The sequence below is a fragment of the Cynocephalus volans genome, chromosome 8 (genome assembly GCF_027409185.1).
Source record: "Cynocephalus volans isolate mCynVol1 chromosome 8, mCynVol1.pri, whole genome shotgun sequence".
NCBI lineage: Eukaryota > Metazoa > Chordata > Mammalia > Dermoptera > Cynocephalidae > Cynocephalus > Cynocephalus volans.
Genome location: NC_084467.1, coordinates 61,978,798 through 62,004,958, shown reverse-complemented (window position 1 = coordinate 62,004,958; position 26,161 = coordinate 61,978,798). Strand labels below are relative to the sequence as shown.

Below are 26,161 nucleotides of genomic sequence, written 5' to 3'. Positions count from 1 at the left end.
ATAGTTGTGCCTTGTCTCAGTCAGAAAATCTGTTTTAAAATTAAGGGCTATCTTGCCTCCTCTCATCTCACTGACACATAGTCCTTATTACATAGTCAAGAGAAGATGAGGAGAAAGGGAAGAGAGAGGGAGGGTATACAATTTAATCATTTCTTAATTCCATATTCCGTGGGGTTTATCTCCTGCAGTGTTTACTTTCTTCTCTCCATTGCTGTTTTCCCTGCTCACTGCTATGCAGAACCAATTCTGGGTTTTCCCAAAGGAAAATAACACAATGGGAAAAAGTTGCCTGTGGCATCTCTCCCCCTCCAGTGTGGTGCCCCCTCTACACCCACCATGCTGCTTTCAGTAAGTTTGAAAATAAAGGCAAGCTATTAAGGTAACATCTCTTCTAGGGATTGTTGTGTTTTAATATTAGGCCCTTGAAGGTACAAAACTGCTCTGAAGCTCTGAAAAATGGCTTCTCTATTTACAGTGCAGATTTAAAATAAACAGCAGAGAGAATTTTAGGGAAAGGTCGTTTTGGTATCCTGGAGGATCTCTTGAGTCAGCCCTCCTCCCATCCCAGGGTTATGAAAAACTCAGCAGATTTTCCCTGATGAGTAGCTGGGTGTAGAAAACTACTCTTTAAACCATCAAATCCTGCTCAAATTCCATCTGTTCCAAAAATCCTGATTTAAGATCAGCATCCCTCCAATTCTTATACCATAGAAAGAGTTATATTCACAATTCTACATTCCCAAAATACCTTGTGGGTCCCTCTGTGTAGGACTTATCCCTCTATATTATAACTAGCAATGTTATGTCTTTCTAACTCTTTAGACATGGACTTTTTAAGATTTGTCTCCCTCACAAAGTTGGTGCTCAATACATGTCTGTTGAATGAATGAATGGATCAATTAAAATAGGTCACTGCCTGTTTTGACATTTTTTTTATAGTTGATCCCGTGAAGGACACAATAGATTGAGGAAAAACTCGTGTATGGGTTTTCTAAATGAGGAAAACCACTAAGGTAAACAATAGGATTCAAAGTTTGAACCCAAGTGTGAAAAACACATTTTTTTTCAAAATGTTTTTTGCCCTCTAAATTGTTCTGGCATATTCTATCAGTAGCTAGTCCACAAATCTGGCAAGTTTTTTAAAACTCATGCTTGTTTTTTTTTTTTTTTTTTTTCTCTCTCTCTCTGAGCACTATCTCTGAGTGATGGGATGAGGGGAAAAGCCATAGAAATCTCTGAAATGTCATAAACTATAAAAAGTCAGTTATAGTCTATCAGCTGGAGAAAACAATGTTGCTGGTTAGATGCAGGCCATGAAACCATCAAATAGCCACAAGCAAACCAGTTTCAAAAAAAGAAAAATCATGAAGCAATTTCTTCTCTCAGTTTGAGAACAGCTCCTTTTCCAGGAGGTTTGTTATGTAACGTAGATCTGTTTTCACTTTCTGGGGGCTGGCCAAGACTGGGAAGGGAAGTACGAGCCCAGTGAAAGGAAGAATGTTCTTTTGATATTGCCGGCCATTACCAGATATGAGAGTGTAAAAAAAGCCAGTTCCTCAAGATTTATAGCTGTGTCTAGCTTGTTGACTCAAGCAGTTTGGAAAAGGTTCAGAAATACAGTTTATCTGAACTAACCCAGACTCCAAGTCTGTGGAGGGGGGAGAAAGGTAGAAATAATATGTACATACTACTAGAGTCAAATCCTTTTGATTCTAAGTTTGCATAGCTTCTGAAGTAAAAAAAATACTGTAACCAACACACATAGTATGGCCTAAGATGTTACAGCACATTCTGCTGAAAATAAATTTGTATAATTACTGTGCAATTATTTCTCTGTGTTTGCATGTCAAAAAATTATAGTTGGCAGTGAAATAGGGAAATACTGTGCTTTTAAATGAGTTAAAAGAACACTGAATCCCCAAACTCAGAGAATTTATGAAAAAAAGCCACACAGAACCCTTGGAACTAAAATTACATTTTCACCATATTCTCAGAATTTGTCTTACTTGCAATGGCATGAAATTTTATGGGAAATCTTCACTGAGAAGTTGAAGAAGTATTAGCTTAGCACGTGAAAGAACACAAATATTTATCAGATTTCCTATATGTGTCAGGCCCTTTTCTAAGTACTGGTGATACACTGTTGAATAAAGAAAACAAGGTTCCTATCTTAGGTTTCTACTTTTGTTCCATGAAGAGAAGACAGACAATAAAGAAATAAGTACCAATGACAGCAACAGACTGCAAAGAATACTGACAAAGAAATGGGAAGAAGAGGAGCAAAAAGGGGCGGAGGGTTATGGTTGCGAATGACTATTTCAACAGCACACATACTATCTTAGTCTATGCAGGCTGCTATAACAAAATGCCATAAAGTAGACAGCTCATAAACCACAGAAATTTATTTCTTACAATTCTGAAGGCTAGAAAGTCTGAGATGAAGGTACTGGCAGAATTTGTACTAGTGAGGAAAAAGGTATTGCTTTTTCATAAATTTTGACTTCTCACTGAGTCCTTACATGGTGGAACGGGCTAGCCAGCTCCCAGCAGTCTCTCATATAAGAGCACTAATCCCATTCATGATCTATTCACCTCCCAAATGCTCCACCTCCTAACATCACCTTTTGGATGAGGATTTCAATAGATGAATTTTGGGGGGATACAACATTCAGACCATAGCAGATACTCAGAGAAATATACCTTGCTTTAAGATGATCAAAGTCATCAGCGACACAATGTTTTAAGATTAAAACATTTTTTTGATTTTTTAACATTCACTCAGAAATTCACATTTTATTACTTCTTTATGGTAAGTTTTAGGGGGTGGAGAAGTCACGGTGGGAAGAGAGAAGTCAAGTAGGAAATCAGAGTGGTAGAATCACTTTTATTTTTATTTGTTTTTGCCCTAATGAACATGTTTAGAGAACAGAAGTGATTGTGTACATAATTCAAATAGACATATTAAAAACTTTATGGCCCGAGCCCGTGGCGCACTCGGGAGAGTGCGGCACTGGGAGCGCAGCGGCGCTCCCGCCGCGGGTTCGGATCCTATATAGGAATGGCCGGTGCACTCAATGGCTGAGTACCGGTCACGTAAAAGACAAAAAATAAAAAATAAATAAAAATAAATTTAAAAAATAAAAATAAAAACTTTCAAAGTTGTTTGTGATGGGCCTCTAACTTCAGAGAATGGATCAGAGGACACTCAGCTTATTCGCCTGTAAGACACGGCTTTGATTTTACACCCTGACTAAGGAAGCAAGTGGTTTTTGTGCCCAGAATTTTGTGGTTACAATAAATGCTTAATTGATGTTTTTCAATAATCTTTGAGTGTCTGTGAGTGAGATTAAATAAATACTCCATCCACCCTTTTTTTTGCATCATTTAACAATCATGTATTGAGCACCTTTTGTTATTACATGGGTGTGCTGGATATAGGGGCACATACAAAGACACACTTTGGAGGAAATAAATCAGAAAATGAAGTGCAATACATAGTAACATATAAATATAGCAGCCACCTGCAATATTGGTGTCAAATCCAGAGTAAGAAAAAGTAAAGTTTATTTCTGATAGTGTAAAAATGCTTTATGAAAATACAGACCACTTATTAGAGATGATAGGAAGATAATATATCATTGTTTCTTTAGAAATTAATGGGTAACAGAATGAGGTAATTTTTTTCTCTTTTCAATTTTCATGTTAATTTCTTTTTTTTAAGTTTATTTATTTATTTATTTATTTATTTTACAGTCTAAGATGTTGCAGAGCAGTTGACAGGGAGGGGGAGAGAGGAAGGGGGACGGAAATAGGATGGGCAAAAGAGACAGGAGGGGCAAGGTTGAGATCTGTGGGACCTTCCTCATTCCCACAGGGGAAACCAGGGGCTTCAGCAATGTCTTGGTCATTGCTGGGCTGGGTGCAGATGTCAGGGGGGTGTGGCTGAAGCCTTTGCCCCCCCACCACCCCAGCTCAGGAGCCCAGGGCTCTTCCTGCAATGGCTCAATGGTCATCACTGGGCTGGTTGCAGGTGTGGGGGGGGGAGGGCATGTGGCTGAGGCCCTACATCCACCCTTTAGCAGCCGAAAGAAGGCCTCCAGATGGATTTGTATGTGCTGTGATCTTTCATGGACTTTTGTAGCTTAAGAGCTCGATGGGGCATTTAATTGATTCCAGTAAGCCAAGAACCTTTCCAGATCCAAATAGTCCATGTCTTGCATTTACAGTTAAGATAACCATCAAATACAACCTGTAAGGGTTTTCAGTATCATGTGTGACCCATCTTAGATGTCAAGCAACTTAGGGTGGGTGCAGATTCTGTTTATTCTTTCTAAAAATCATTTACATAGACTTTTTTTTTTATTTTTATTTTTTTGTCTTTTTTGTGACCGGCACTCAGCCAGTGAGTGCACTGGCCATTCCTATATAGGAACTGAACCCGTGGCGGGAGCGTCGCTGCGCTCCCAGCGCCGCACTCTCCCGAGTGCGCCACGGGCTCGGCCCCATAGACTTTTAATATAATAAATCACTCTGTGCTTATATGATTTCTGTGATATACAGATAATTGGCTTCTCAAATTGTTAATGTTTATGTGCCACACTACATTATAAATTCTTGGAAGAAATTAAAGTCTGCAAAGACTGCTTATTGAACAAACAAAAAACTTATTTTATTTCAATGTATTAAGAAGTATGTACACATTGAAAGAAAAAAAAATGCAACCACTCACAAACTCAATTGCTCATTATAATGCAAATTGTGGGGGATGATCCCAAATGGTAGGCCGTGTGGAAATCATTAGTATCTGGTATGGATATGTATTTTAGTTTTCCTTAATGATGCTGCTTCCTATCCTGCCTGAGGACATTGTGACAGATGGCTGAGAGAGGGGAAGGTGACTGAGGCAGGTCAGACTCCCAACTTTCTGGTGAAAGTGAAACTAATGATAGATTTAAATTATTTTTAGAAAATCTAAATCTATAGATACATTTAAATACGCATCATCTCCTCACTGTGGAACCAAGTGAATAGGAATTGAAGACTGGGTGCTAAGCAATAGTTGAATTTGAGGCCAGTGAACACGTAAAGGCAAAGCAGATTACGAATTCGAGGGTCCAAATGTTTAAAACATTTCAGCCCAGCACAACCTTTAAATCCACTTCCAACCTCTGTGGCTTAGAAATCTTCCAGTGTTCTTAGATCTCTCCAACTTGTGGTACACAACAATTAATTATGAACACAGTTGTACAGTCTTGTATATCTCCACTTATAGTCTCACGAGGAGAGAGATATTATATAATTTAGCACAAAATATAAAACTTCTACCTTTCGTTGCTTTTACCTATGGTGTCATGATGATGATGACAGTAATGATAATGCTATAATAATTATTTCTTGCATATTAAGTAAGTTTACACTTATATGAATAACACATTTCTTTATCACTCTGCCCTAGATCCTAGATACTTAATGTGCACAGCAGTCCAAAATCTTAAAATCTGTAGTCATTTAAGGCTTAAAAATGTTGAATGGATTGAACACATCTATTCCTTTTTGTATAAATTATTTTTAAGTATTTAAAAAATGATTTGAGAGAGTTTCAAATAAGATATATAGAAAAGGAATATACATCTAGAACAGTTAGTTGTTTTGACTGGTCATTTTTCTGTCTATCTATGCAAGTGCTTAGAATATTGGACAGACCATAAGACATCAAAAACAGAAAGCTTAAGAATACACTACATTCCTCACACTCCAGAAGATAAGAACTTTAGTGTGCCCCCTTAGAGAAGGGGATCTGGTGAGGCCAGTACTGTTATATCCGAATTTGCATTATCTCAGGACAAAGTTTTTGCCAGGCTTTTTTTATTTTACTTTTTTGGCAGCTGGTCGATATGGATCCAAACCCTTGACCTTGGGTACCGCATGAGCTAACTGGCCAGCCCCTTTGCCAGGTTTTACTGTATTTTTCTTTGTCATTACATGGTTTTCAAAAACATTATTTATAATGACCGTGTGACAGTCTTTCTATTTGGACATTTTTTCTTATTATGAATAACCTCATAACAAACACCCTTACACACATGCACACATACACACACACAAAAAGGAAAGCTTGAGAATCCTTCCCACCTATGTGCGTGCCTCATTTATACACAAACTGTAACCTGGGAACAACTATTGGAACCCATGGTCCTCAGAAGCCTGAGACATTACCATTCTTCCCTGCTCCTGCCTCTCTTCTCTCTTCCATTCTCCTTAGGCTGATGCTCCCTGGGACCATCTCTGATCCTTCTCCAGTACCATACCTTATTCTAGTGTCAGAGCACACAGTTGTGAGCATCAGCCACGTGACCAATTCCATGCCTCCATTTCTATTTCCTACATTGAGGATTTTAATAGTTTTCCTTCTTTATAAATAGCACTGCACTAAATAACAACTTTGTGCATAATTTATTTTACATGATTCACTTTAAAAGAAACCAAGACAAGATTAATCTCTACTTATTTGGACCCAGAATGTGTATCTATTGGATATGTGTTGCTCACATAAAATGGGAAAGGAAAATGTGGAAAATATTAGTCTTCTCTTTGTTATTGGACTATCTGCTTCTCTCTTAATTTTAAGTCTCTTGAGGGCAAGGATTATGCTTTTTAAATTTTAGCATTTCATTTGCATCCAGAATTATTCCCTCCATAATACTTAATAAAAGTTGGAAATCTTGAACTGAATATGCAATGGCTTTGGATATTCAGCAAAACAACACCTGTTTTTGCCTTCATAAGCCACAGTGCATATGAAGGATTTCATTGGCCCTCTTTACATGCAGCATCTGCTGACAACAGGTGATGCATTTTGGGAGAAGAGACTTGCCAGAGGGATTTTGTCTTCTAACATCCTCTTTCCAGATGTTTCTTTCCTATAGCATATCCTGAGTTATGAGGCCCCGGGAGACGATTGCAATCACTGAGATGACATATCACACCTGGAATTCACCATCCTTTCTCCACCACACACTTTCCCACAGTTAAATGTCAAATCTAAATTTATTGTTAAGGGACTTAGTTGTTCTTCTATGTAGTCAAATGCTAGTGCTTAATATATTAGTTTACCATAATGCTTAGCACTTCAAATATAGGTAAATATGTAAGATGCAACTAAACTATTTTAAGATTAGGAAGGATTGACAAAATAGTGTAATATAGATGATAGAATGCATGTTCTTATGGCACTCCATCATTTCTCATAAATGTACACACCTCTCTCCAATGTTGAATCAGTTATATGTTTGAAACTTGTGAAGTAGCTAGACTAGAGTAAGAGTGCTGTATACTATCTTCCATATAAAGTACTATATATTTTTTTCTTTTTTTAATTCACATTGGTGTGTATGTATGTACATGCATATATATTTATATGTATGTGTATATGTGTATATATAGCCACATAAAATATGTATTTCATATTTTACTATATCAAACGTACACCTACATCCAAATGTCTAAATGATATTGTTGTTTAGAGTTGTAAGTTTATTAACTCTCCTATTCACCAGTAAGTCATGCAAATTTCTCTCTACATTCTTTCTATGGTATTTTAATGTCTTTATTTCTGTTCTGATTCAGTTACATTGGAAAAGAGTCTTCTGTTTGAGATGTTTTTTTAAATTTTTTTATTACTTGCCTGAGAAGAGCTTACTGAAGATTTTAATGATAATATGTTTTAAATGCCAATTAAACTATGTCATTTAGCAACAGTTACAATGCCATATCACTTAGGAACAAGCCTTTTCTTCAGTCATATCAACAGTTAGATAAAACCAAATATTTTACATTTTTAATCATATCTTGATTTTCTTGTAGCAGAGTTTTGGCTCCATGAAAAAATCAAAGATGATATTCAAAGTATGGGTAATTTAATTTATTGTCACAACAGATTTTAGTTACTGGCTTTCAAAATGACTGCAAAAACATATCTCTTGCATAAAGAAACCCTAAGAATGGAACAATTAAAATGATTCCAGTAAAAAAAAAGTCATGTTTTTCTAATAATTACAAAAGTATCTAATTGTGCTTTATTTAGATTTGACCAAGAACATCAACATACTATAGTTTTTATAAAGTAAAGCAAAATACATTTATGGCACAGGTCATACACACTACCAAAGTGATAAATTTCTGAGAACAATTTTAAGTCCTGGGAAAAGGGCAGTGCTAAAATTAAATTCAAATACCATATATGTGTTTTATGGCCTCTAATAATAATAGCTAACACTGACGCCAAGCACTTTTCTAAGTCCTTTAACATATATTGACTTAATTCCCACAGAAACTACATAGTTTTAAATGTTTTCTCTAGCTTTCATACGAAGACACTGACGCTGAGATAGATTAATAACTTGCCCTAGATAACACAGCTAGCCGGTAGAGAACCCATATTCATACCTATGCCTTTTGAGGATGAAATGAGACCATTCTGTTCCCAGAAAATATGGAAATTTAATCCCGGAAGTTATTTTAGAGATTTTTCTATCCGACATTTCGCAAAGTGTATTCCATGATCAAATTCTGAGACAAAAGCTTCCGTAGTCTAATACATCAGAGAAAAAAACAATATAATACAGTAGTCCCCCCTTATCTGCAGTTGTTTTTCATGGTTTCAGTTACCTGCAGTCAACTGCCATCCAAAAATATTAAATAGAAAATTCCAGAAATAAATGACTTGTAAGTTTTTAATTGTGCACTGTGCTGAGTAGTGTGATGAAATCTCAGGCTGTCCCGCTCCATCTTGCCAGGGACATGAATCTGTCCTTTGTCCAGTGTCTCCACACTGTATGTGCTGCCCGCCATTAGTCACTTAGTAGCTGCCTGTTCTTGTGTTCAATAACCCTTATTTTACTTAATAATGGCCCCAAAGTGCAAGAGTAGTGATTCTGACAATTCAGATATGACAAAGAGAAGCTGTAAAGTGTTTCCTTTAAGTAAAAAGGTGAAAGTTCTCTAATTAATAAGGAGAAAAAATGTATGCTGAGGTGGCCAATATCTATGGTAAGAACAAATCTTCTACCTGTGAAATTGAGAGGGAAAAAGATATTCATGCATAGTATAAATAGTGTTCACTACTATTTGTAGTTGCAGGCATTCACTGGGAGTCTTGGAACATGGATAAAGGGGGACTACTGTACATATTTTCCTCTTCACTCTTGTAGATTTATAGTGCAAAAGGGCATAACAAAGGTTCTGAGAAGTCCTGAAGTGAAGAGATCCTTTTCAACGACTGTTTTCCAGTCATTACTGACAAGAAAACTCTTACTGAACTCACTTTTCACGATCCTTAGAATTTGTGTTCCTTAGAACATAAATGTTGAGAAAAGGTAGCCCTACTAACTGGCAGATAGAAAATTGAAGCCAAAAATGCCTTTGTGACCCTAGAATCTTACTCCCAATCCTGTACACTCAGCTTTTAAATCAGCGTGTAGGCACAATGGTTCTGCTATTTTAAGTTTCTTCAAGAATCCCACTTTTATTTAACCTTTTCAATAGAAAACTATGATTACATTGAAGATACATGGATAGAATAGACAGAATGGTTATATTCTAGTTTGCTTAATACAAATTATTTACAATAAGTATTTAGTCAATTTTCAAATTTTTTTATTAAATATTCCATTACCCTGAAGTATTTAATATATAAACAATAGAGGAAAAAAAAAAAACCAACTAACAAACAAAAATCTCCTAGATAGTCTTGAGATTCTAGAGAATCCATCTATTAGGTGATGACCATAGGCCATAAGTACCTTCATTACCATACCTTTATTGCATGATGTCATGGAGTTAATTATATGAGGTTCAACAAGATTTATATATTTTTTTCTGAACACTGCATGTTTTGCCATTTCAGTTCCTCCGAAGATATATGACATCTCAAGTGATATGACCATCAACGAAGGAACCAATGTCACCCTTACTTGTTTGGCCACTGGGAAACCAGAGCCTTCCATTTCTTGGCGACACATCTCCCCATCAGGTAAAGTAGGAATATATCAGTACTGTTTGTGTTGTTCATTATTCTCCTGTACATTATTTGTTCAGAATTTGAGTCAACTTATTTAGTTTTTTGTGTCTTTTTCATGAGGTAGTCACGATGCATATTTTTATATTATTTTTTATACCTAAAGGCACTATACCTAAATTTCCCAAAAGTTAAATGAACGTTTTCTGTCAGAGCCCAGAATAGAACCTATGTCCCTTGATTCCTAGTCAAGTTTATTTTCAGTTACTATACTGGATAATCACAGCTCACTAGACAAAGTCTCAAATGGAAATATCACAAGAGAAATATCTTCATTTAAATGTGTAAGGGATTTATTCAATCGGCTTTCACGTGTTAATAGGCCAGCATGAAACGCAAAAGTAATCAGGGGAGAATGAAATTAATCAAACTATAGGGTTGCTGGGTCTAATTTCAAACAACATTTCAGAATCAAGAATTTTGGAGTTAGAATTAAATTTTAACTGATGAGGGATCTAAAAACCCCAAAGGTTAAGTAAGATCATATAGCTAGGTGAAATTAAAGGAAGGAATGTGTTTATGGTTTTCCAGTGTTTCTGAAACAGTGCATATCCTCCCAAAGAGATTAAGTCCATTTTAGGAAGTTAGCAATAATCATTATCAAAACAGGTTTGTTTTCACAGCCACAACTGTAAAACAATCATCATGTTGTTGAAATTTAAAAGTTTGAACAATATAGCTTCAAGCATACCCTAGAAGTAAGAGTGGTACTTTCAATGAATAGGACCCTGCCTCATTTCAGATAAATGAAATTTTATTTTACTTGTTTCATAGTTTTGATGTGAATAATTCCAACAAGGCTGGTGCAATGAAATTGCTTTTAATGAAATCAGAAAGGCACACTTTATGTAGGAATAGAAAGAGCACAACTGGAACATCTATTTTATCTGCTAATGCATTCTTTAATATCACTTATCCTTAAGTGTCTTTCAGCTTCCTCATTTATGCAGCGGGTCTAATGAGACTTGCCCACATCACATGCTTAGTATTACTATTAATGTGAGAGAAAATCAATATAACAGCGGTATACACTTATATAATATGCATTATTGCCCCTATAATATTTCTGAAGTATGAGCGTGCTCTTGACTGCCAACACTTCACTCTCTAGAGCTGCTACAAAATCATAAAACTGGTATGTGAGCACTGAATTCATGGCAGGACACTCCGTGGGGTATAAGCGACACAAACTCAGGACTACCAATTAGATACATGTACTCTGAATGACTTCCTTATTCATCTATTCAGCCAATCCTTCTGCAAATCTCTTAGCCTCAGTTACACTCAGTTAGTTTCCCACTTTGCAAAAATTGCATGATAATAATCCCTGGCTATTGTGAGACTCAAATAAAATAATAGGCATAAATGTGTTTTTAAAAGTATAAGGTGATATGCAAATGTACAGCTGATTCTTAATCATCTTTCCAGGGATTTAAATCTGATATGACAATATAATTTTTGTAAAAATGAAGCACATAATCTCCATCTTTATATAATTTAAGATTAATATTTTGGACTTAATTCTCCTGCTTTGCAATGCTTGTTATTATGCACATTCTTATTTTTTCAAGTGCTTTGATACATTTTAGTTTAATTAAATAGCAAGAATGTTGGTTAGTGGAGTTATTAGAATAATGATAATGGATAACATCATGATGCTGAAAGAAGACAGATTGGATTTATAAGTTAAACTGTGCATAGATTTGTTTTTCTGATCCTGCCATACCTAGCAAATGAAAAAATTAGCATAAATATTAAGTATTATCCAATGAATAGCTCAACTTGGCATATACTTTTTTAAATGCTTCTGATAATTTCAAATTATAATTTGTTAATGATCTGTATTCAAATACATAGCACTATGGAGTTTCTGCTATAAGTAATATGTAACTTATATATTTATATTTGACCAAAATTGTGAACTCCATTAGTCTGTTTATATTTTATCTAAAAACATCAATATTTTCATGTTCTGTAGGTAAGCTCCATGTCGATACTACGAGCAATGGCTAGTTTTTTGTACATGTGTTATTTGTTTAGATTTTTTATCAGTAACTTTGGTATTTTTCACTAAATTATTTGTGGTTAATTCTAGTATTAAAAATCAAAAATAAATGGCTGGTTATAGGGTGATAGCTCCACAGAGTTTCTCCCTAATCTACAGAAAAATAGGACTGTGGGTGATACCACATCACAAACATCAATGAAGGCAGTTGGAGTTCCATTCTACCTGTTAATTCAAACAATACAGTGTTCTTTCATCAGAAACATCTTTCCTGAGAAATTACTGGATGTATGAGTTTCCTTGGAGCTCACTTATACCAATGATTTCTTCTTTCTATTTTTTCTGTTCTATATTTGGGAATTAATTTCAACTTTAAAAGGTTGCATAAATAATACAAAGAACACTATAAATCCTTTACTCAGTTTCATGTATTATCATTTTGCCCATTTGCTTCATCATTTGCTCTGTGTGCAGAATATGTAGAAATATACAGATATATTTTTTCATGAAATCATTTGAGAAATTGCACAGATTTTGGCCTTTTTAAATCTCTAGATGGTGCAGTGTGCATTTCTTAAAAATAAGGATATTCTCTTTATGTAACCACAATAGTTTTCAACTTTGGTAAATTTAACATTGATATCATATTTTTATCTAATTAACCATCCATATTCCAATTTTGTCAACTGATCCAATACTTTATATAATACTTATCTCTCTACAGATTCTAAGGCAAAACCACATATTATATTTACTTGCCATATCACTTTAGTCCCTTCTAATCTGGGGACTAATTTTTCAGTCTTTCTTTGTCATTATTGAATATTGACAATTTTCAAAAATGTAACGATGTGTGAACCTTTTTTTTAATAGAATGTTTCTCATTTGGGGGTTGTCTCATGTTTCTTCATGATTGTATTCTAGTTGTTCCCATCTGGAACTAAATAAGTGAAGTTGTATCCTTCTCAGGGAATCATATCCAGAGGCACATGATAGCCATCTGTCCCTCATTCAAGATGTTAATTTTGACTACCCATCAAAGAGTTGTCTGATTTCTACACTGTATAGTTTTTTCCTCTTTCTTCCCCATGCTAACAATAAGCAGTTTGTAGGGAGAGATTTTAAGACCATAATATGCCTGTGTCTTCTACTTGCTAACTCTCCCCTTAGATTTGACTTTACTCTGATAATAAAACTGATGATTTTTTCCAGCTTCAGCAATCCTTCTACTTTTATCAATTAGCACTTGACAGTCTACTGTAAATAAGAATCTCACTTTCCCTTGTCTATCATTTATTTGTTTATTTATTTATCTATTTTTATAGCATGAACTCATAGATTCCCAAATTTAAAAAACTGTTTGTAATTCGTTACTATCTTTAATTATTTTATTGCTCAAATTGTCCCTAATTTGGCCAGTGGGGATCATATCATTCTGGCTCTTATGTCCTTGTAACATCATTTTTTTGAGCACTTCCATACTTTCTGGCATGACAAAATATGCCAGGCTCATCTGTGTCTTTACTTCCCCACTTCTGAAATCAACCATTTCACTTAATTTCACATGATTGGATACCATACATTTAGGCTTAGAAAAAGTAGATATTGGTTTAAAACTCTACTAATATGCCTTACAGTAAAATTATCAGCAATTCAACATCAAGGCTACTTCCTATGATAATCTACTAAACCAAAAGACTTCAATAACTTTAGAGCAAGAGATAAAAAAATAAATTTGTATGGCATTTTCTAACAACAAGCCTGGGACAGGGCATGGAATATATGTATATGTAAAAGTGCTTGTAAAATTAATAGTGAAAAATATTTATTTCAAGGAAAATATAATGAAGCAATTGTTTATCAATAGAGATATAAATAAGTTTATAGATATTTACTTACATGGGATCCTACTGCTTCCACTAATCTATAACTGGTTCATTTTCTACTTTGAAAATTTTCAAGGTTTTCTCAAAATTCCTATTATGAGGTGCATGATTCCTTATCATTCTTACCAGTAATTTAGGCATCAGATGGTGCCAGTATAGCATAGTAACTAAGATCATGAACTTTGACTCAGTCAATTGGGTTTGAGATCTAGCTCTTCCTCTTATCAACAGGAAGACCTTAGAAAAAAATGCTAATTTCTTTAAACTCCAAATACAAAATGGTGATAATAATTGTACCCAATTCATAGAATTGTTCTGGGCATTAAATGGAACAGTAGAGCATTGGACAGAGTTAATCAATTATAGGAAACATGCCATGTTATTAGCTATTAATATTCTACTAATGTGTGTTTGAATTTTTGACCAGATAGAATTTCCAACCCTGTCCCTAACTGAGGAGCTTTATGACTCTTGAGTGTAATTCTCACATCTGCTCTCAGATGAGGTGATTGTGAAGCGAGAACTCACTTCAAACATCTAAAGAACATTGACAAGTTTACAAGAGACATCTGACTTTAAATATAAATACAAAATAAAATTCTTAACCACATATCATTAGATTAATAAACCCAGATCCAGTCAGAAAAAAAAAAAACAAAACGTAAATTATAAGATAAATTTTAAAATAATAAATGATACGTAAAAAATTTGGAAGCATTTTCAAAGCCTCATTCAAATATTCCCTGATGCCTTGTTATTTATCTTGATCTCTATTTCCTAGTGCATTCCTATTCTTTGGTATCTGGAATCTTTTGAAATGTTCGCACATTAGCTTGGTGGTGTTTATTAGCTGACAAAGGTATTTTTTTGCCTCTGAATCTAAAAATGTGAACATAAACACTGGACTATATGTCTCCAATCCTTTTTTGTCTAATTGTCATAAGTCAAATGCTTTTTACAGGGTATTCGTACTTTAATTATCCATTGAAATTAATGCTATTACCTAACTCAAGATGAAGACCGTTCAGTTTAAGTCCCCCTTCTCCTGTATGTTCTAGATTCCATCTCTTCCCATTTGTTGGGTTCTTGTTCCATTACATATCCTCTTTCTCCCTGAATCTTCAGCTTTTTCCTTTCTATTGATGCCATTGTGCCCACATTTAAATAGACTCGAGTCTTTCCTTTCTTAAATCAATCCCTTGACACTGCTCACTTTTGTTTAATAAGCAGTTATTGAGCACTTATAAAAAAAGACCTCAAACAAGTAGTCAAAGATGTAAGGGTAGACCAGAAAGCCATAATTTTAAGAAACCAAAAGAGGAAAAAGTTTCCAGGAACAACAAGTGGTGAACAATGTCAATTAGGTCAAATAAGACAGAATCCAAATAGTTACCTTTGAAATAGGAAGATTGGTGGACATTTTGGGAGTTCAGTGACACAATGGGCCAGAAACCAAAATATGGAGGATTCAAGTAAATGAGAAGTGAGGAAGTAGGTGTGGGGGCATAACTATGAATTTTGCTAGTCAAGGTGGAAATTTGATTTCTCTACTTTACACGTTTCATTTATCTCTATACGTAATTGACAGACACACTCTTATTCATCCTTCAATTTTTCATAAAACCATTTTTAAGCATCCCAGGAAACATTGGGTGTCTCTTCTTCTATAGTTATGTAGTACTTAGTGCCACCACTGTTTGGAATTAACCCCCTGAATTGTAGTCATTGGCTTTATTTGGCTGTGGTCTCAAGTGACAGGGAACTCATGTCCAGAGAGAGTCTGTTCATCCTTATACCCCATGGCTTAGCACAGGGCCTGACACAAGGCAGGGGCTCTATAAATATTGCTGAACCAATGGATTCTTCTCCCTCTCCTTGATTTCCAGATGACTTCTTAGAACTAGAGGTTAAAAATGGAAGAGAGAGTAAGCTGATGGCACCAGCAACTACTTCCTTTCTGAACACACACACCCCTAAATATGAATCAGCCCTTCATTTTCCTTGTAGCCTCAGTATAGCAATACCTCATTAACAAAAATAACAGCTTGTCTCAATGAAATTTTAGCCAACATGGTTCAAAAAACATTTATCCATCACTTTTTGTACTGTAGGCAGTGAGGGAGGTACTGGCACATACTTATCTCATTTAAGCCTCAAAACTAAACTCATTGTACAGATGTTCATAGTATTCAGTGTTTAAATACTGGCCACAATAATCAACCACAAAATAAATAAATAAATGAATGAATGAATGAATAAATAAATAAATAAATAAATCCATAGGAAGTCTCAAAGTTAGTACAGAAAACTTTCTTGTACCTTTCACCCAGTTGCTCCCGATGGTTACATCATGTGTAACTAAAGAATGATGTCAAACTAGGAAACAGACATGAGTGCAACTAGTGTGTACAGTTCTATACCATTTTATCAGTTGAATTGATTCATGTAGCCACCACCATGATCAAGATAGAGGATTATTCCCTCAGTACATAGACCTCTCTTGTGCTATCCCTTTATAGTGACATCTATCCCTCACCCACCTGTCATCTCTAATCCCTGACAACAACTGATCAATGCTATAATTTTGATATTTCTAAATGTTATATAAATGGAATCATTTAGTATGTGACCTTTTGAAATTGGCCTTTTACACTCAACATAATGTCCTTGAGATTTATCTAAGTTGTAGTGTGTATTCATAGTTTGTTATTTTTTATGGCTGAATAGTATCTCATGATATGAATGCTTCACAGTTTTTTAAACTATTCACCTATTATAGGTATTTTGGTAGTTTCCTGTTTTTTGGTTATTACAAATAAAGCTGAAATGAACAATCATGTTTCTTTTTCCATTCTTTTACTTTTCAACTTACATATGGAGTTATATTTTAAGTGAGTTTCATGAAGACAGCGTATAGTTGAGACAGAATATTATTTTTTAAATCTACTCTGCCAATCTCTATTTTGATTGGTGTATTTAGACCATTTATATTTAATTTAATTATTGATTTTTTAGGGCTTAAATCTGACATCTAAGTTTTTTTTTTTAGTTTCCATTTTTTCCCTTGTATTATTGTTTCTCTACTTTCTTTTTCCTGCCTTCTTGTGGATTACCTAAGTATTTTCTTTTTTAGAATTCAACCTTATCTGTAGAGTTTTTGATTATATCTCTTTGCACAGCATTTGTGGTGGTTGCTCTATGTATTACCTTATGATTACATAACTTACTATAGTCTAAAGATGTTCAGCTTTTACTAGTTCCAGTAAAGTATAGAAACCTTACCTCCCTTTACATCTCTTTACTCTGCCCTATATAAAATATGTTTATCTTAAGTATTATCTCTATGTACATGTGAAATTATTTTTCTAAAGAGGAAGTGTTATAATTTTTATTTCAACTGTCAAGCAAATTCAAGAAAAGTATTTGTATTTACCTATCTTTTTACCTTTACCATTTTTTCTTCCTTCCTGATGTTCTAAGGTTCCAACTTTTACAGTTTTATTTCAATTTAGAAAATTTCCTGTAGCCATTCTTTTATGATAGGTCAACTGGAGATAAATTTTCTTAGTCTTGTTCATCTGAGAATGTTTTGATATTTTTCTTTATTCCCGAAGAATATTTTTTCTTGGGATAGAATACTGAGTTTAGTAAAACATGTCCATCATTATTTAATATTGAAGTAGTATTAAAAGGGTCATAAGACAATATTTGGAAATCATGTAGATTAAAGTATACGACTGTTGGAAAATAAAAAGCGGTATTTTCTGTGCTTTTCACAAGTATTGCTATGGGTTTACCTCAGCTATAAGTTAAATAATATATCAATTGTCAGTCAAGAATACAGCAGATTTTCCAAACTAGGAGATTTTAAAGACTTTAAGATTGTTCAGTGAGAGCTCTTTCAGGATAAACAGAGTAAAGAAAGTAAAGTATTCATTATACCATGGATCAGTACCCTAAAGCCTGTAGGCCAAACTGTCCTACTGTCTTATTTGTAAATTAAGTTTTTTTGAAAACTCTGTCATGCTCATTTCTTTACTTCCTTGTACTGTCTACGGCTGCTTTCACTCTCCAGGGATAGAGTTGAATAGTTGCAACAGAGTCTATATAGTCAGCAAAGCCTAAACAATTTATTATCTATTTCTTAAAGAAAATGTTTGCTGACTCCTGCATTAGATGTTTTAAAAGAGGTTTGGGTGTTAAATTTTGTTTCCCAGCTGAGAAACATACATGTTTAGCACACTAAAACTTCCATAATTATATTAAATACAATCTTATGACAGAAAATGTTGATAACTGATTATCAGAAAAGTAGGAGAATGTAAAAAAAAAAAAAAAGAAAATTATTAGCTAAAAACCATATACACTACTGGAATCTATTGTTTAAAGTAATTCTGAAAATAGTTCATTACAGGTACAAACTAGAAAGTAGTACTTCCCAGTAATACTCTCAATTTTATTGTTGTTCCCCTTTTGTGAAAATCTTCTTTGAAATGCTTGAGAGCTGGGCCAACAACAAGGGTGATGTGATGAAGAGGCTGTGTGTGTACTTCTTCCAAGGTGGCAGCCTGTCCCCCAAACACTGTAATTCTTTAAGAATCTCCTTTCAGGTTTGCAATCCTGACAGCATACTTTGCTCTTTTTCTTCTTAGGAAGGAAAAAAAAAAAAAAAATCAGTAAAACTGGCAATTTGTGCTGATGACGTTTACGTAATTCCAGATCTTCAGATTGTAAGCTATGGTTCTAGTTCCATTATAGAGTTGTACTCTATGTGGAGCTTTTGTGGATGTCCATAATAGCTTTATATAATGGATAATTATATAATGAATGAATCTACATAATGATGGCAAGTTAAACGTTTTACCATAAGATTGCACACCGGTAATTTATATATGCAGTTAAAATTGCTTCTTTGTTCTGAGTCTTTTCTTTATAATTTTAACTTTCATTTGTCTCTTTTCAAAGTCCCCTCTACTCTATGCAGTCAGTGGTGGGCTATGCTAAAGTGTTTGTATTCAGAACTGTTAATGCCTGTTATTTGAATATAGAAAGCACGAGAATTTTTAGTATCTTAAGACACATATAAGACCAAACAATGGTTCTGATGATATGATGAGTCGATATAAAAAAAATTTCACAATTCTCAGAAGAAAGTGCTTACCCACATAAAACAAAACACAAGAACGCACCAAGTAGTTCATGAAACACCCCCCCTTTTTTTGTAATGAAACTTGATTTTCTGAGAAAGCTAGGGCTTTAGAAAAAAATGACACTATATATTATGTCTTCTCATAGTGGTCTGAATTGGGGGAGAAGATAATGGTTATCGTTAGGCTGTTAACATTTTGGGAATTTGATTTTTCTAGAGTCTTTTCCTCCAGTGATTTCAATGTCACGTTACATATATTATGGAAAGGTATTACATAAATAGTTATTTCTAAAAAAGTTAGGGATTTGTTTAAAGGTTATCATCTTAGAAAATGCAGGATCCAAAATGAGGATCCAAAAGAGCAATATTAGGTACTGTAAATGTATAAAATGAGCCCATCTAGTGCTTATATTAAGTATTATTTATTGATCAATTAGTATATCCCAGGTATTGCTCTAATATATGTCAAGTTAACATGTGTTAACTGGTTTTCATGTAAAGTATTATAATTTCATGTACTACTTACATGAGGAAAAGAGCATGATGTTAATTTGAACCCAAGTTGTACTGATCATTTGAACCCCACAGTCAATGAAGATACAACTTGGTCATTCTCCCCCATAAACATAGGGTCATGTTCATCAAGTCTACTTTTACACACAAATGTGTGCTGTTCCTGGATCCTTACCGAAATACGTAGGAGTAAAAAAGAAAAAGAAACGTAGCTTAATAATGATAGTTTAAAAATCAAAACTCACAGTGTCCCTGACAATTATAGATAAGAGCACATGGTTGGCTTGCAGTAAATTATTATAAGAAGAGCTTTGATCTCTAATGTGAAAGAGCACTGTGTTCATTTTTCTTCACTCAAAATGAGTACATTGCTATTAGAGATTTTAATTGTACTCTAGCTTGTTTTAAAATTATAGTTTTCTTGATTAACTTGCACAAAATTAGGAATAATCATCACTAGTGAAAAATTAGAATGATTCTAATAATCTTGGATCATAGATCAATGAATCAATGATAAACACTTTTTATTCCCCTCATATTTTGTGTGCTATCTTTTTAAGATTCAGGGAAGTATACCTACATGTTTCAGACAATTATAGCTACATAGTAGGCACTCAATAAATATTTGCTAAGTTATACAATATTTTAGAATACTGTAAAGTCTTTACAAGACTAATAAACTTATATTAACTGATTAATATTTTAAAAGTTAATATGAAAAATAAATGTTTACATTTATAACCTGTGTGACTAGATCTTTCCACAAAGAGGTTGTAGAAAAAACTAACAATATTTTTATAATTATTAAACTCCTATTTTAAAAGGCAATATAACATAGTGTTCAAAAGGACATGGTTAGTATTTGGACTACCTGGTTTCAAATCTCCCCTCTGTCACTGCACATGATAACATGGGCAAATTTCTTAAGCTCTCTGTGCCTCAGTTTCTTCATCTGCAAAATGAAGATAATACTAATAAAAATATCACAGAGTTTTTATGTAAAAGAGATATTACAGGAAAAGAGTTTAAAAGAATACCCATTTAAAATTTAAAGCTCCAAAATCTTAAAAGACAAAAACTAACAAATGCTGGCAAAGATACAGAAAAAGGGGAATTCTTATACACTGTTGGTGGGAATGTAAATTAGTACAGCCATTATGGAAAACAGTATGGAGATTTCTCAGAAAACTAAAAACAGATCTACCGTATGATCCAGCAATTCCACTGCAGGGTATTTATCCAAAGGAAAGAAAATTAGCATACCAAAGGTATTATCTGCAGCCCCTTGTTTATTGCAGCACTATTTGCAGTAGCCAAGATATGGAATCAACCTAGGGTCCATTGACAGATGAATGGATAAAGAAAATGTTATTATATATATATATATATATATATATATATATATATATATATATATATGGATGTATGTATGTATGTATATGCCATGAAATACTACTCAGCCATGAAAAAGAATGAAATTCTGTCATTTGTGGCAGCATAGATTAGCCTGGAAGACATTAAGTTAAGTGATATTAGTCAGGCACAGAAAGATAAATACCATATGTTCTCACTCATATATGGGAGCTAAAAAAAAAAGAAAAAATTAAGTTGAACTTTTAGAAGTAGAGTAGAATTGTGGTTACTAAAGGCTGGGAAGGGGAGGGGGAAATAGTGAGAGGTTGAGTAATCAACACGAAATTACAGCTAGATAGGAAAAATGAGTTCTAGTTATGTACAGTAGTGCTAGGCATCTATTATTGACAATAATTTATTGTATGTTCTCAAATGTCTAAAAGGGAGGAGCTCAAATGTTCTTATCACAAAGTAATGGTAAAGTTTTGCAGTGATAAATTTGCTAACTACCCTGATTTCTTCATTACACACTGTATACATGTATTAAAATGTAACTCTGTACCCCATAAATATATACAATCATTATATATCAATTAAAACATAAATTACTTTAAACATAATAAAATAAAATATTTAGATAAAAAATAAAATGAATTATCATTGCTCATCATTTTTTAGATAAACAGAGGTAAACACATTTTCTTTTCTGTCATGCTTTGTTTTGAGTGTGCTAGTCTGACCACTAATACCAAGTTAAAGAAAATAAAAATAAATTGATACATTTTTCGGACTTCTCTTAACTGCTATATTTGATAAATGGAGTGATGTGATGATTAAAAATTTCAAGCTAATTGAAAGCTATTTATTTTTGTTATTCCTTTAACATATATTATTATATTAAAGGTCTACAACAAATGTAACTGTTAGTTTTAAAACTAAAAATTAGTGTTTTAGGCCTTAACATAATGGAGTATACTTTTAGAGTTTAGAATAACAGAATACACCATTTTACTAGAGCCTTAAGATAACCTTGAGAGGTAGCCGTTTGTAGGCTCCATTTTACAAATGAGTCCTCAGCTCAGATAAGTTAAACAACTTACCTGTGTCCATAGTACATGACAGCACTAGAGCTTCTTTCTTTATTCCAGATACATGGCGTCTGTATTTACTGAAATGAACAAGCAAGGGTCATTGGTCTAGTTAAAAAATCTTTTGTTTATAAAAAAATTATTTAAAAATTCCAACTTCCTTATCAGTGCTAAGCAATGCTACAAATAGTTAAACAATGAAAAAGGGCAAGCATTACTTGATAAGTGGATATAAACATAAGAGGCTGCAATATTTGTTGAAGATTTACCTCTTTAAACACCCTTAGACAACATCATACCCTAGCTTGTTCTAAGTAGTCCCATTGGACACGTAAGAGGTGAACATGAATAGATTATAAGCAAAGTTCTGTAGGCCTAGTGACTTGCTTATAGCTATATCTCTAAGACATAAAATAGTGCCTGTGTTGGAAAAATAGAATGGTTTGGTCAGGGCCCTCACCTTGGGTCCTGTTGGGTGTGGTTTTAGCACATCCATTGTAAGCAAATTGTGTGTGTGTGAAGTTAGTATGCATGTGTGCCAATGTATCTTTTTAGTTTTGTTGCTGTTCTTCGGAGAGGGACAGAGAGGGAGAGGGGAGTTTTAGTGAAGTACACAGGTGGGCATTGGCCTTGGGCGTCTGCCCGGCTCAGCCATGCTTTCCAACCTACGGCTCCAAGGACCTTTTGACCAGTTACCTAGCTCATAGACCTGTGTGTAAGGGGTCTGGTGACCCAGCCCGACATGTGAAGGGTTTGTGACCCAGTCTGTGAATGGGCTTGAGGGGTCTGTAAGCTCCAGACCCAGCCCTAGCTCAACAATCAGCCCAGTTGGCAGGATTACCGGCAGGGAAAAGAACCCAACAACTGGCGTGGTCACCTAGCTATACAATTGGCGTCACAAACAGGATTAAGAGTTAGACAACTGGCAATGTGAGCAGGATTTCCGACATCAGCCTTAGCACCACAGCCTGGCACATTGTAGGCCTATTACATATATATTGAGTGGATGAAAGAATTAACAGCTTTTAAGCAGCCAGCATATGAGAATGCTTTATAGAAAATCTCAGTTTCTCGGCAAATTTGTAATTAGATTCTTTCAGCAGGAGGATTTTTTAAAAGTGTAGTATTTATAATAACTAATTGAGGGCTGATTTTGGTCATAGAATAAAATCGTTTATGCTCAGCAAATTTGAATCTTTGATTTAAAAAATATTATAGAAAGAAATTGGTGGATGAAAGAAAGAAAGAAAGAAAGAAAGAAAGAAAGAAAGAAAGAAAGAAAGAAAGAAAGAGAGAAAGAAAGAGAGAAAGAGAGAGAGAAAGAGAGAGAGAAAGAGAGAGAGAAAGAGAGAGAGCGAAAGAGAAAGAAAGAAAGAAAGAAAGAAAGAAAGAAAGAAAGAAAGAAAGAAAGAAAGAAAGAAAGAAAGAAAGAAAGAAAGAAAGAAAGAAAGAAAGAAAGGTAAGGAAGAAAGGAAGAAAGGAAGGAAAGGAAAGTCACTAGGGGAGGAGATTTTTACTGAGGAACTACCAGAATAACTTCCAGAATTGAAAGTCTGAATTATTTAGATCCCAATAAACTCTGGATGATGAGAGGGGAGGACAAGAAACACAATGTATTGGAGGAAGGGTTTCTAAAAGAATGTTTTCTCTATTTTTATTATGTGCTGTAGAAAAAAAAAATCTATAAAAATAAAGAACAAAAGAATCTTTTGCACAGCTATAGATTCCTAAGGGGTTGCCACCAGAAAAATGGAGCCAGGTCTCTGGGGGACTTTTGTATAATTACTAAAGTAAACAAAGCCAAGCAAAAGGATACAAAGGATACTGTGACCAGAGACTATGAATAATTTTTCTGTTATGTTTTTAGTTTATTATTAGTATTATCTATAATTTCTTTATTCTTAGCTCACTGTGCAGCCCAATTTGAGCCTATTAATGTTTCTAAAAAGTTTATAGAGAATATTTTCTATAAAAAGACATTACTTTCACCCTCTATGAGAATGTTACAAAGGGAATTTTTTCAGAAGCTAAGGGGATCAGCATTCATAAAATGTCTCCTAACATAATGGAAATGTCTCATGAAATGGTGAGGAACTAATTTTGCCACACTGACAAAAGGGGTAAAATGCAGCATTTATTGCACATAACCTTTGTATGAAAACTTGGCCTGAGAGATTGTAGCTTAAAAAAACTAGATTTATTATAAATTTTTTGTCTAATTAAGGCTACATTTCATTGTAATCTTCAGAAATTTATAGAGACTATTATTGCATGGATTTACAAATTAATAACAAGTCATATTAAAGTCTTGAAAACTTGTCCTCAAAGCATACAGAATTCATAAAAATAACGTTTTTTAGGGTTTTTTTTTTTTTTTTTTTTTTTGCCAAATTCCTTGTTAGCCAATTTTTGTTTTAATGTTTCTTTTTGAAGTAGGTTTGAATATACTCCGGTACCAGCTGTATTGTTTCTGGACAGTACTGTAGCTCTGAAGATGTATTACACCCATGCATCATCACAGCATTGTCATTCTGACGATGTATTAGTGTAATACATCTTCAGAGCCCTCAAATGAGAAGCTGTCTGGGAGGAATGGGGCGAGGAGCAAATTCAATTCAATTACAGGACAAAAGAACCAGTTGAAGAGAAGGAAAGAACTCTCGGAGCAACATCCTCTGTGGAGTTGATTACAACTGGGTATTTCGTGGAAGTATATTCCATTTTTCCTTTTGTGACATGACAAGGAATAATTACGGATTTTGAACACACGTCTATGAAGACAAAATAGCATCTAAACCCTCTGTGCTTATCTCAGTAGAGCCCTGATATTTTTTGGAGGCAATTAATTGACTTGGGAGGAAGTTAGTTGTACAAGCAGTGCTATTTATTTGATATATAAACCTATAGTATATAGTTATCTTACACATTAGTTTATTAAAATATGATATAAAATTTGAATGTTAACCTTTCTGGTAAAGTCTTAGATGACACTTTTTAAATTTTCAGACATAAGAGGGACAGTGGTTGACTAAAAAGTGATCGGCAGGCAGCAAATGAGAAAATTAACTCTTTCTAGCTTGCTCCTGACTATTCTCAATAGATTGGGCTGTCTGGAGTGATCAGTTAGTCTTACTGCTAGTGTAAATTTTTCTTGAATATCTCTCATGTGTTAACAAGCAGAGAGACTATTAATTTCATCATAGTACCAATTCATTAGAGGCTTAAAGCTTTCAGTCTCATATACATGTTTCACAAAAATAGATTGCTTAAGTAAAAAATCCCTAACTCATCATGTAATGGTTATATTATAAATATTTATTTTATATCTATTTTCTTCAAAGATCACCTACTAGACACTTACTATGTCAGACACTGCTGGATATTAAGTATCTAATGGTAAGAGGAAAAAGTACAAGCAGTTTACAATCTTTTAGGAAGAGACATACATAAAAAGGGAAACAATTACACATTGACTAGAGACTATGAATACAATAAGGCTTTCTGAAGAGTTATCTTTTAAACTGAGCCTTGAAGTTTAAGGATGGGGAAGTTGCTGTGTGAAGTAGCACTATGCATCCTAATTGGCAAGAATAACATTTGTAAGTGCTTGAAGGTAGGAAAAAGTTGGTGTGTTCTGAGACTAATGTCAGTGGGCCTGAAATAAACAGAAGGGGGGAAGACAGCAGCTTAAGGAATGGATGGAGAAAGTTAATTGGCAGCGATAGGATCAAGTAAGGATGGCAGGCCTTGGTGAAGAGTTTAGATTTTTTTTTTCCCCTCAATGCAAAAGGAAGCTATAGAAAGTTTTTGAGCAAGGGTGTTGTTGAGAAAATAGAATAGTTTGCTCAGGGCCTTCTCCTCAGGTCCAGTTGGGTGTGGTTTAGCATATCCATTGTAAGCAAATTGTGTGTGCATGTGTGTGTGTGTGGGGGTGTGTGTAGTTAGTGCACATGTGTGCTAATGTATCTTTTTGGTTTTGTTGCTATTCTTGTGCTCTAGAGAGAGAGAGAGAGAGAGAGGGAGAGGAGTCTTAGTGAAGCAGGCAGGCAGGCATCTGCCTCGGGCGTCTGGCCTTCATGGCCATGCTTTCCA

General features: G+C 34.3%; 1 protein-coding gene across 1 annotated transcript in view; it reads left to right on the top strand.

The window, feature by feature from the left end:
* Positions 1-26,161, top strand: part of NEGR1 (neuronal growth regulator 1) — an 847,674-nt gene that overhangs the window by 485,375 nt on the left and 336,138 nt on the right. Inside the window, exon 3 of the mRNA XM_063106484.1 lies at positions 9,905-10,030. Within this exon, the coding sequence (XP_062962554.1) occupies positions 9,905-10,030 (126 nt within the window). The remainder of the gene's footprint in view (positions 1-9,904; positions 10,031-26,161) is intronic.